This window comes from Scardinius erythrophthalmus (assembly GCF_964197995.2).
Source record: "Scardinius erythrophthalmus genome assembly, chromosome: 20".
In the NCBI taxonomy this organism is placed as follows: Eukaryota; Metazoa; Chordata; class Actinopteri; order Cypriniformes; family Leuciscidae; genus Scardinius; species Scardinius erythrophthalmus.
Window position 1 is genome coordinate 7087349 of NC_138240.1, and position 12345 is coordinate 7099693.

The 12345-nt window shown below is 36.8% G+C and overlaps 2 protein-coding genes across 6 annotated transcripts in view; one reads left to right on the top strand and one right to left on the bottom strand.

Annotated features, from left to right (window-relative positions):
* Window positions 1-12345, bottom strand: part of dab2ipa (DAB2 interacting protein a) — a 116996-nt gene that overhangs the window by 76230 nt on the left and 28421 nt on the right. For all 4 annotated transcript variants that reach the window (XM_081348382.1, XM_081348383.1, XM_081348384.1 and 1 more), the window contains one exon: window positions 6666-6772. In XM_081348382.1, coding sequence (XP_081204508.1) covers window positions 6666-6772 — 107 coding nt within the window. The remainder of the gene's footprint in view (window positions 1-6665; window positions 6773-12345) is intronic.
* On the top strand, window positions 879-2788 carry LOC308680695 (antimicrobial peptide NK-lysin-like). 2 transcript variants are annotated; one of them, XM_081348972.1, is made up of 5 exons: window positions 879-991; window positions 1330-1451; window positions 1776-1840; window positions 2127-2225; window positions 2364-2788. In XM_081348972.1, exons 2-5 carry the CDS (start codon window positions 1409-1411, stop codon window positions 2520-2522), a joined length of 366 nt encoding a protein of 121 aa, XP_081205098.1. In that variant the 5' UTR covers window positions 879-991; window positions 1330-1408; the 3' UTR covers window positions 2523-2788. The 2 variants fall into 2 exon arrangements, with proteins under 2 accessions (XP_081205098.1, XP_081205097.1); XM_081348971.1 differs by lacking the exon at window positions 879-991 and having other exon boundaries at window positions 1216-1451.

The window sequence follows — 12345 nt, forward strand, 5'->3', positions numbered from 1 at the left end:
CTTTTGAGGTCTCTGTGAATGTTTTAAAGCAGTATTTTGGTGCCGCTTTCAGAGCGCTCACGTGCGTAATGGAGAACTGACACGTCCGTACCATTGTTTTTTCCTCATAAATGTGAACACAAAAAATAAAATGAATATGATATGTTCTGTGATATGTTCTTCATCCGGTGGTTATTACTTTTGGTTTGCACAGTGAAATTCACAGAATTACTAAAAAATATTTTGCCACCTAAAAGTTAAAGATTTTTTTTTGTGTCACGTTACGGATTTATATTTCCCTCATATTAAAATATAAAACGGCATGTGTCTGTAGACTAGTATTTTTCTAATGTCTGGACTTCTTTTTTAAGGGAGTATGGATATATAAACAGTTTCAATTGGTATTTGAGAATTTACATTTCAAGTTTTTACTGCAATTGTGACGTCCATATAACGCTGGGATTGCCCAATTTTAAAGAATTTATCCAGGTCTACGTATTGTATTATGTTAACTTCAAATAAGGGGTGTGTCGCGATTCTGCCTTCTCACACTCACACCACGACACAGGTTCGTGGATCCGAGTGTCGCGATTTCGGTTTCATATTGCGTATTGTTACAGCCCTAATTATTAGAATATAGACATTAAGAGAATAAATTGTTATGAAAGTACTTTTACTTTTAATACTTAAAGTACATTTAAAATCAGGTACTTTTTACTTTTTACTTAAGTAGGGTTTTCATTGTGGTACTTTTACTTTTACTAAAGTAAATATGTCTCTGGTTATTTGTACTTTTACTTAAGTACTGAGATTCAGTACTTCCTCCACCACTGACCGTTTTACACGTAAAGTTGTTTGTGGTTCATATACTGCAGTCCCTAATCTTGCAGTTTTTGGCTACATGCTCCGAGTAGTATGGTACAATAAGAAAGTTATTTCCCATACCCCGGAAATGTACGTTTCTTAGATGAATTGATAAACGATTAACACTGAGTGTTCGCTGGACGACCAGGTTAGTTGATTGTGGTATTAATTCTGCTTCATCAAGTTAATTCTTACAGCTGATCTAAATATTTATAATTAATTATAACTAGCTACTGCTACTGTACCATAAGGGTGTACTACCTGCTGAAGTGTTCACACTGAATTTAGATAAATATGATATAGTCTGTGTAAACAATACAATAACATGTATAATGAATATCACACATACAATACAGGAAGATGACAAATATTGAGTCTGAGTGATAGAACTCAAAGTGATAGTACGCCATAGCATGTTGATGGTGTTAATGATCTCACCTCTACACATCTGTGGTTTCTGGCTGAAGACAAATGTGTATTTAACAGAGTGGACCAAAATCATCTGCAGCAAACCAAAAAAATCAACAGTGGGTCCGTCTTGTTGTGTTCAGATATTTCAAATAAGATGTTCCGGCGTATCCTTCTGGCCACCCTGCTGATATCCTCAGGTAAAATTAGCACTGGTCAATTGGTCATTATCTTTAGCATTATTTATCTTTGTGTGTTCAGCTGGAAGAAAGAAAAAGTAGAAAAAAAATAGACCTGTTTGGACCATTCCAAGATGGTCTTAATCGGATTAAGATGGACAATGCTGCATGTAAATTCCAAACCAGCATATGTATCTAGTCATTTAAAAAGCCACCAGCTGAACCAGCTAAATAATTTGTTATTTGTATTGTTTAAATCAGGTTACATTCACATACTGTTCAATGTTCATAGTAGGGAAGTTTTCTCATGTCAACTGGGTGTATGTGCTATATTTTTCCTCACAGTTTGTGCTCTTGACTGGGAAATGCACAGACGAAACTTTACTGGAGATGAACTTGAAGAAAGCTCGGTGAGTTGTCCTCAACGTGGTTAATCATGGACAGCTGCATTACACTAAGACATATAAGTAGTGGTCAAACATGTTTTTTTTTTAATGGCTGATGCCGATACCAATGGCCAAAACTATAAGAGGTCCAAACTTTGTCATATGCTGAAACTACAAGAGAATGCCAGATGCAGAGAAACTTGACAATGCTTTTCAAACAACTAGTCATGTCCAGTTTGAACTGCTCATTAGGTTCTAACTGTATATCTAAACTACTTATTCTAATATGCCATGTCTGTTGTCTTGTAAGGGCGATATGGTACAAACCGAACAACTCCCTGGATTGTGCTGGGCTTGCAAGTGGGCCATGGGGAAGGTGAAAAACCTAGTCTCCAGTAAATCAACTCAGGTGTGCTATAGGCTACTCTTGTATATGACTTTTAAAAAATGTGTTATTCAAATAAAAATAAATAAAATAAAAAATATTACAGAATACATAGAGACTAGTGGAGTAAGGTTAATTCTGATAGTTTTTTTTTCCCTACAGAGCGAAATTAGACAGATGCTGGCGCACGTCTGTGATGAGATCGGGTTCCTAAAATACCTGTGTAGGACATTTGTGGCAAAGTATATAAACATTCTGGTTGAAGAACTTTCAACTACTGATAATGCAAGAACCATCTGTGTTAACATTGGTGTTTGCTAATACACTATATATCGAAGAAATGCAAAATGCCAAAAAGTGTTCGCTTTAGCTGGGAAAAAAATGTATGACATTCTGCACTATAGAGCTAAGGGTGTGATTATTGTGGTTTTGTATATCACACTATCTGTCGCTGCAAATGAAGATGGAAATGACTTCAAGTTTTTTTTGCATGTGTCACGTACACTCAGCTTAACGCCACTGTATTTTTCCTGCAATAAACTGCAAAATAAATGTGTGAGCAACAAACTTTCATGTTTTGTGACATGATTCTAAACTCTTTTTTCACTCTCTACTCTACTTTTACAATCAGAGGATGCTTGAACTAGTATTTTCTTGGTCCATTTCTTGGTCCACCTCATGATCATTTCGTTTGCAGAACGAATTATATTGAGTGACAAGTATGATCAAACATATGTGACCATATAAATAATTATCATAAAATACATAACTGCAAACTTTTAGACAATTAGACAATTTATACAGACAAGTGGGTTCAAATGACTGCCCATTATATAACTTTGTAATCACAACATAAACAATACCAGCATTGCATGCAGCGGACCTGCTACACTGGTATCCTGCAGGTTATATTAATAAAAACATATGCAAATTTACTGGAGTTCACGTCAACGAAAGCAACAGATATGAGCTGCATTTTATTCAGCTAATTTCAAAATCAAAGACCACAATAGAACAAAGAGCGGCATCAGCACTGGTAAGAACATTAAGTCTCACTACTTTTAATAAAGATGACTATGTGCATCTGCGACTTCATTTGAGGCAGTTTGCACGTGGGTTTGCTGAAGAGCTACTCATCTGTGGTGAAGCGTGTTGCAGTGGTGCTGTCATATCCGGCTATAACATGTCATATGGCCTATAACACGCTCTCACATGTTTATTTTTTAACATTTTGGGAGGAGTAAAATTTACATGTGATTTTAACAACCAGATGCATTTCCACTTGTCCAGTTTCTGGAATGCGTCTCAGACCCCCTCCTAAAGTGGTATGAGTGATCGGATTTGAATCAGTCTCGAATCCGTCACTTATATACTTGCATATATTCTAATGTTGATAGATGCATTGAATGTTAATATAACTTCTATTGTCAGGATTCATCTTTGTTTTTGTTATTACTTTCCCCTGTGTAAGTTCATCTTTACTTGGTTGTCATAGTTTTGTCCCTGTTTGTCTCCATGGTTTCTGATCAGGTAATTGATTAGTTTCACCTGTGTCTAAGTGCCTAAATTTGTCTTGTGTATTTATACTGTTTTGTTCACTTTTTCTTGGTGTTGTCTGAATGGTTGGTGTATAGTGCTCCTGGGGTTTTTCCTGGGCCTTCCTGTGCCAGAGATTTTGGTTTTGTTTTATTTTGAGTTGAATAATAAACCAAGCGTAGCATCAGTTCTGGCAGTTCACGTTAAGTCAAGCTCGCATCAGCTGACTCTCAGCTGATCCACATCTACCTATAGGAATACAACGCCTATCACTGTATTAGGGATGCAACGATTATAGATTTTGTTGGTACGATTATAGTCTGAGGAATAATCACGGTTTCACGGTTATCACGATTATTTTGCATTCATTAATTTCACAACACTATTAGTTTATAAAATCACACGAAAACTCCTTATATTTTAAAGTGTTATTTATTGCTGCTCAGCAACCAAATAATACACCACAAAATAATAATACAAACAAACAAGTCCATTTCTCTCTTTGGAATTAAAGAAAAGTGAAAAAAAAAAAGATTTTTGACTTACTTTAACACTGAAAATAAATAACAATAAAAATAAAAATAGCCTTTTGAACTAGTTCATAGTTCTTTTTTTTCTCCATGCTTTTTTTTTTTTCATTTTTCAAAATGATTGCCACAGCCCATATTGAACCACAGACAATTATTTTATCAGTTTTAACACTGAAGCTATGCGTCAGATGTTTGTTTCCCATCCTCACCGACCTTGTCATAAAACTGGTTTAAATACGACGACTCCTTGCTGCTTTTTGTTTTGATTTAACGTAAGTGATGAGTCGTTCATGAACGATCCATTCATTGCGCCTGTCACGTGACAAATGAACGAAAGACTCTGAAGGTAAAGTAATTATTGATGTTTCCTGTAAACGATTTTTGACGGCATTATAATGATTTCTTAATTCAGAATATGATAAAGATTGCAGAGGTGGATATGTTCTGGGAATTTTGCAGTTAATAGTATAACATTTAAAGCCCCTTAAATGAACGAAATGACTCGAAAAAAAGATTTGTTCATTTTGATGAACGAGATCGAACAAGAGAATCAGTAGTGGCTGGTGTTGCCAGATTGGGTGTTTTTTCCCGCTACATATTAAGGCCGGTTTATGGTGTGTTTTAGCTGTGTTTTCGCCTGGAAGGCTCTTTAGAAATCTGGCACTCTATTGAAGGAAGTTAAACTGAGAGCGCGGCGTTCACAGACCAGAATGGACGAGTTCACAGTAACGTTCATCAGGCAGTAATACAGTACTTTCAGTTCACGTTCGCCCAAAATATGAACTAGTTCCGTGCTCCGTGTCTCATAAGCTCTTATAATGTTTTCATTTTGCGCAAGATGCAACATTTCCGTTCCGTGAAACACAAACGCGGTGTTGTGGAGCCTTTACGATTAATTAACCGTGACGAATTAAAGCGCGGTTAATAGTGAAATCGGTTAATCGTTGCATCCCTACACTGTATACATATTAGCTCCTTCAGTATTATCAGCTGCTATCGCGTTTCTCTGGAGCTAATTACCCTCCTCCATCCCCAGCTCCTCCTCTCGTCAGTCAGGATTTGGCATTCTGATTCCCCTCGAATCAGAATAAATTCTTGAATTATGTTGTACTTTTGATAAATCTTGAATTAATGATATCTGCAATTCTTTCATGTTGGTTCTGTTCTGTTTACCCTAAGGGGGGTTATTGCTGCTCTTATTCATGCTAGGCTGCATGTTTGCGCAGGGAGTACTTGCCCAGAACAGAACCATACCACCAATCCAAACTGTATCCTAATTGTCAATCATATTTGACGATAGTGGTCCTGACAGAAAGAAGGACTGCTGCATTTTGATCCACGCATAATGTTCTACTCTCTCCTGCAACTGACCTGTGACATTTATATATCTTAATAATATTAAAAACATATTTGTCAAGTTACCAGACAGACGTGATTAATTCTATTGCTGTGCATTTAAAATGAAGACTATTATATTTGGCTCTTTTAAGATAATATATAGTAAAGCATTTTTTGTAGGATTCATTTCCTTTTTCTAACATGTTGTATTTAGTAATGTGACAATTTGCTCTGTGTAGTATTTTTGCAATATTATTATATTATAATTTGTAAAAATATATTATATCCATCAATCCATTCATCAAACCGATTTATCCTCTATAGTGTTGTGATGTTGCTGGAGTCCATCCCAGCATACGCCGGAATATATTATATAATTAAAGGGATAGTTGCCCAAAAATGATATTTAACCCATGATTTACTCACCCTCAAGCCGTTCGAGATGTATATGTCAATCTTTTTTCAGACGAACACATTTTCAGTTATTTTAGAAAATGTCTTAGATCTTTCAGTGGTTATAATGTGAACATATGGGGTCCACCTCATTCAAGTCCCAAAATGTGCATGCATCCTTCACAAAAGTAATCCATCCGGGTCCAGGGGGATAAACGAAGGCCTTCTGAGGGTAATCCGTGCGGTTTTGTCGTAAAAATAGACATATTTTTATAATTGCCCCCTTTGACGCCAGCATCTTTTGTTAACCTGCATCAAACCAAACTATCATTCCCATGGGCCATGCATTATGCTTGGACCTTAATGAGTGCTGCTTTTTTAATAAATTGCCATTTATGCATTGTAGAAATTGCCACAAATGGCATCATCTAGTCAAATCAAAGTAGTTAAATTATTTAAAATTTAATTTAATTTAATATGATTTACTTTTAAAAAATATATATTTTATGTAATACATTAAGACATTTATGAAGTGTACCACATAGTAGGAATGACCTATAGTCAAACTGAAACACATTTTGAGATACAACACCAACCTCAGAGAGATGTTATGGTTGTTAATGCACAATTTTTTTTTTATATCTGTGATGCTGTCATAAATGCGTACCGTGACTTTAAAAGGTGTTGACGTGTCTGCATCCATAGCGACCACCGTTTTGTCCACCGTACTGCCAGGCATGCTGCGCCGCCGGCCCACCCTGTCAGTGAGTGACTCTGAGAAGAGACAGAGAGAAAGGAATAAGAGAGTGTTGATTCTAGTATCAGATTTACCCAGAATAAGCGAACCCACCAAATGAACACAGCTTAGAAACAATCAAAAATCAATAAAAGTACTGGGAAATTAAAAAGTTGTTCATCACCAGCTCTTCTTTTTGATCTACAGAGATGAAAAAGTGTTAATGGGCACAGCAGGAAAGAATCTTGCTTAAGGCTTCCTATTGGTCAAAAAATATGCAATTGCTAGAATGTTCTGGGTGGTTGTTAAGGCATTGCATATAAACACCTTATTCAACACCGTATTCAGAAAATCCAATGAGAGGAGATATATGCAAATGCTCCATCTGCAAGGAACTGTGGGAATTGTAGGACTGCTATTTGGCATTATTTGCCAGACGTTTTCCATCGGATTATGCTGGAACGCTATTTTTGATCAGGATAGTGCTGCTCATTTGTTGTGGGTAGCTGCCAGTGCATTGCTGTGCAGCTGCTAAGGTGTTCTTTGTGTATTTAGCATGTTACTATGCAGTTGCTAAGGAGTTATTGGTGCTTGCTAGTATCTAAATAAGTTGCCAGTATGTTTTGGATGGTTGCCAGGGTGTTGCTGAGCAGTTGTCAAGATGTTTTGAGTGCATTTAATGCATTGCTATGTGGTCTTCTGCGAGGTATTGGTGCAATGTGACTGCTTTAGCAGTTTGCTTATTGGCTCAAGTCAAAAGGCCCACCCAGTCTCTATGATATGCTGCTTCTGTGGTAGCGTCACTATGTCAGTCACATGTTTCGGTCATGCACGGCCAGATGGCTGAATCTCAGCCTGAATCAGCCTGTCAGACGCTTGCCATTCATCACACGCCTGCATCTCTGTCTGCACGATTGATGGAGGGAAGGAGGGAACAAGTGTTTGTGCGGAAAACAAATGAGAGAGCGAATGCAGCCAACCTGAAAGACAAGATCTATGAAATTCATCCTACTGTCTCCCTCTTTGCACAGTCTGAATCATGTCAAACTCCAAACAAAGTGAAGGAAAGGCTTCTTTGCCTCGCTGGTTTTGTACTTGGAAAGATGCGTCACTAACAAGATCTGGAAGCCTTCTTTTTTCTATTTCTGACAGCACTTTTCCTGTTCCTGAATTGGTTATTACAATAAGAAAGCCTCATATACTACACTGTAAAAAATATCCTGTTACATCTACAGCAGTTGCCTGAAATTAATGGAAATAAATACTGCCGGTATTACAGGATACATTTTACAGCTTATAACTGTATATTTCATGAAGTGGTATATCGTTAATGTATCTACTTGAACTACCAAAAGCTGCTTTTTTACCATAAAATGTACCGGTAACTACCATAATAATACAATAGAAAGTCACACAATGATTTTATATCTACATGACATTTAAATAATGCAATAAATAACATAAAATGTAACACAAAACACCCTAATGATAACAAAATTTACAAGAAACAAAATTATTTATATAAAATACAATCATGTGAAGTGTCATGCATGTTAAACAAATATGTTAAGTCAACAGTTAACCAATTAACAGTTTTTTATGAAATTTTCTTACAGTGTAAAAAGAGTATTAAATTCACTGACTGGGCGTTACCTGGACTGTGTTTAATAAAGGTAAACAATGATAGCACATAAAGATATGTGCTATTAAATATTTCCACAATATAAAATAAACAAGGATCTGTATTGCCACCTCAGTCATCATTTAGTATTGGCTGAGCAAAACTAGACATGATCTGACAACATGGAGGAAGAGTGATTAACAGCTCTGCGTAGGTATCGACATATGAAGATTCCATCTGTGTGTGTGTTAGTAATTTTTTGGAGCGATGAACAGATTGGAATGCATGAGAGAGAAATCTCAATGCCGTCTTCCTCTTGTTTATGTTGATATCACAACATCCTGATCCATATTAATATGTTAATCATAAAAGCAAGACCATATGATCTTTGACTTCAATGTTTGAAACACTTAAGATTCACTGGGTTTATGGGAAACCTTTTATTATAAAGTCTATTAGTGAGCCACAATATTTGTGTAAAAATATATGAAAACTTGGCTATTCTAACTATTTAAATATACATTAATTGAGCACACAGACAGTCATACAGACAATTTTTAGAATATTAATTGTCTTTTCTGGTGCTTGACAAACTTCTTCAATTTTCTTCTGTTGTGCTGCACGGAAGACAAAGACATAAAGGTTTGGAACAACATAAGGGTGAGTACATTTTAACCTTTTTTTCTTTTCTTTACATTAAGCTATAACAGCCTATTATTATTTTCAACAGTCCATGCAGCATAAAAGCTCCTTTGTGGCAGAGTTACACCTGCAAAAATTATGAAAACATGACCAGGAATATTTATTAAGAAAATAAACAGGTTCAATTTGGACTTTATGTTGTCAAGTCACCGTGAATAACAACTACAACAAAAACATTCAGCAGCTCTCCATCAGCTGTGGTGGAAAAACTCTGAAAGCACTCATTGCCCTGAATGATGAATACAATGCCATTACCAACCTGCAAACTGGTAATTGGTTCAGCTATTCTTTCATCATTAAGCTGCTTGATCACGATGGATAAAAAGCAGCGCAAATGGAAAAACATTAAACAGCAATTAAGAGACGGCTCCAACATTCCTCCACTCAGAGCCAAGTGTTTATGAAGAGTGAAGACAGTAAAATGCTTTCATATTGAGGACAACACAAGGGGCTCAAAGAAAAGCCTCCTCTGGCACGGACCTGCGAGCAGGGGGTCTGAACTCTTGACCGTTCTGTGCATATTTGTCCAGAGCAAACATGCTGACAAGACAACAGAAGTTGTCTGTATGAGTTGCTGTGGAAATACTTTCCATTTCAGAGTGGACAAAAAGTGATCAAAGTAAACCAGAAAGTAAAGTTTGTTGGGACCAACTTTTATGTTGGCTTGACAAAGCCTTGTCTGAAAGATTTATAAACTTCCTAGCATGTTTCATCTTGTTAGCATGTCTTAACTAGGGTGACCATACGTCCTCTTTTTCCAGGACATGTCCGGCCAGGATTTCGATATCGCCCAAAATATCCGGGATTCGGCTTTTGCTTTCTCGTCGCCATTAATTTTGTTTACATGCACACCTTTTGATTCAATAGGACTGAATTCATTCCGATTGGTGAATCTGAATATAGTGTTTACATGAACGCTAAACAAGTGATCGGTTGATGTGGGCGATCTCGAAATCCTGGCCAGACATGTCCTGGTTAAACAGGACGTATGGTCACCCTATCTTAACATTCTACTAGCTTATTAACAGTTATAGCACATTACAAGCATGAATTAGCATGTTGCTGACATGAATTAGCATGTTTTAACACATTGTTAGCATGAAATAGAATGTTGCTAGCATGTTTTAACACACTGCTAGTATGTTTTAACACATTGCTAACATGTTTTAGCAGGTTGCTAAGATGAATTAGCATGTAGTTAAAATGATTAAAATACTTTTAGCATGATTAACATATTGCTAGCATGAATTAGCATGTTGATAACGTGCTTTAGCATGTTGCCCTATGATAGTCATTAAGCTCTCTACTAATGATAGACAGCTTCAATACTCAATAAGTCTTGTTGTAGTAAGTCTTGACACCCTCAATGAAAGTCGATGGGATTTTTCGTGATTTTGATAATCCGTTTAACGAAAATTGTGGCCCCAGTAACTTTATATTAACCAACAATATAACAACAATTCCATTTAAGTTAATCAGTTTGGCCCCAGATGTTGGGCCATTTGCCAGAGAATTACAGCAGAAATGTGTGGTGCTAACGGCCCTATTAATCTGCACTGAACAAGACGCATGGCCCAGCTGTATAAGAGACGTCTTCACCGGGGTGCCACCGTCCTCCATCTGATCTCACAGAGGACTTTGTCATTCCAGGAAATTACATAGAAGTGCTACGGTCTCATTTAGCATTCAAGCAGGCTATAACTCACAGACTTGTCTCATTTACTCTTAATCTAAATGCACGTTCCTTTCTTCAGGTCGGGCTCGACTTGTCGCAGCAAGAGATGAGTCTTTGCAGGTACTTCAGTTTGGTAAGACGAAGGCCAGGGAAACAATATTTTTTTTACTTATTTGGCAGTGACGCTCTTCTCAAGGTTTAAAAGCAAAGACGATAACATAAAAAGCTAAATAACTTATGCTGATATTTTCATCAGGGTCAGTATCAGGGTAACGTAAGGTGACTGGCAGGTATAGCTACTGCTCGCTGATTATGATAGACATGATTATGATTAAAGATGTGTCAAAGGAATAGACAACACAGATAATTGATTTTGATACCCGAGACTATTTAGCAGAATGTGATTACATTGAAATTATAGCCTACTTAGCCAATTAAAGTTTTTACAAGCAATGTTTCAAATGCACTTAAAGTTACAATATGCAAGAATTTTGTATGAAAATATCCAAAAACCACTTGCACAGTGTAATATATTTATTTCAATTGTGTACTTCCATTATACTAAATGTTTCCAAGAATTTGTAAATTCAGAGAAATTCACAATTTTAAAAAGTGCCCGTCCCTGTTCACTTGTCGCCTGTCAATGACGTAATATCCACGTTATCCCTGGTTTCCGCTTGTATTGCCATAGTAACCATGGCGACAGACATGGACAACTGCGTAGTGCGTAACATCTGTAGAGTATAGAAAAGAAATTGTACTGTGCATGTGTCGAACATGTCAATCCGTGCTCATCTGCGGTTGAGAGTATACTTTGAAAGTTATGTGGACATGACTGTGTGCAAGACAGAATGGAACGCGGAAAATGAAGTATACCCAGGCCTTGAATGCCTTGACGTACAGAAACACATAGAGTGGATGGTAAATGCTGCTTTGACGTTTGTGTTGAAGTGTCAATCACTGAGCAGTCTGCTCTATTTGTTCTGGAAAACCAACACTGAGCCAAACTCTCGACTGCACCTGTTTCTCGAGCCTCTGGATGTCAAATCAAAGATTTTTTTTCGTCTTAAATCGAGAACTGCAGCTAAAGGCCTGACAGATTGCAGATCGTTCACGTCAGCCATCAGCTCACATTCGCCAGCTCCACAAAACCTTTCATCTCAGCGGGCCTTTATCAATCTCATCAACTGTCTGAACTTACACCACCACAAGAGTTTGAGCAAAGTTTGAACAGTGCAGCGTTTCTACATAAAATATCTGCCATCACTTTGTAAAACAAGAATACACAAGATATTGAAGTTTTTACTTTATTTTATTACTGCATACTTGAAGATTAGAAAAATACTGACTGCACTAATAACTCTTTGAAAAGAAAGAAGAGAAATTAAATGATAGGGTGCTCTCTTAAAAACTAAAGTTGCAAGTGTATGGGTGGTTGCCAGGATTGTGATAAATTCGGAATTGTAGAATTGGTTCCCATTTAATTCAATGTGCATTTAAATTGAGTTGTCCACACCCCGCAGGAAGCTGAATTAGAATTTGAAACGGAATGAAAGGAATTTGCTGAACAGTAGTTCAAAAGAAATTCAGCACAGATTTACCCACTGATTTAA

What these genes read in the sequence shown, in the direction of transcription:
- LOC308680695 (XM_081348972.1), top strand. Translation starts at nt 1,409, where the DNA reads ATGTTCCGGCGTATCCTTCTGGCCACCCTGCTGATATCCTCAG. An exon ending in CACCCTGCTGATATCCTCAG is followed by an intron (nt 1,452 to 1,775) that starts GTAAAATTAGCA and finishes TTTTCCTCACAG; the next exon opens with TTTGTGCTCTTGACTGGGAA. An exon ending in ATGAACTTGAAGAAAGCTCG is followed by an intron (nt 1,841 to 2,126) that starts GTGAGTTGTCCT and finishes TTGTCTTGTAAG; the next exon opens with GGCGATATGGTACAAACCGA.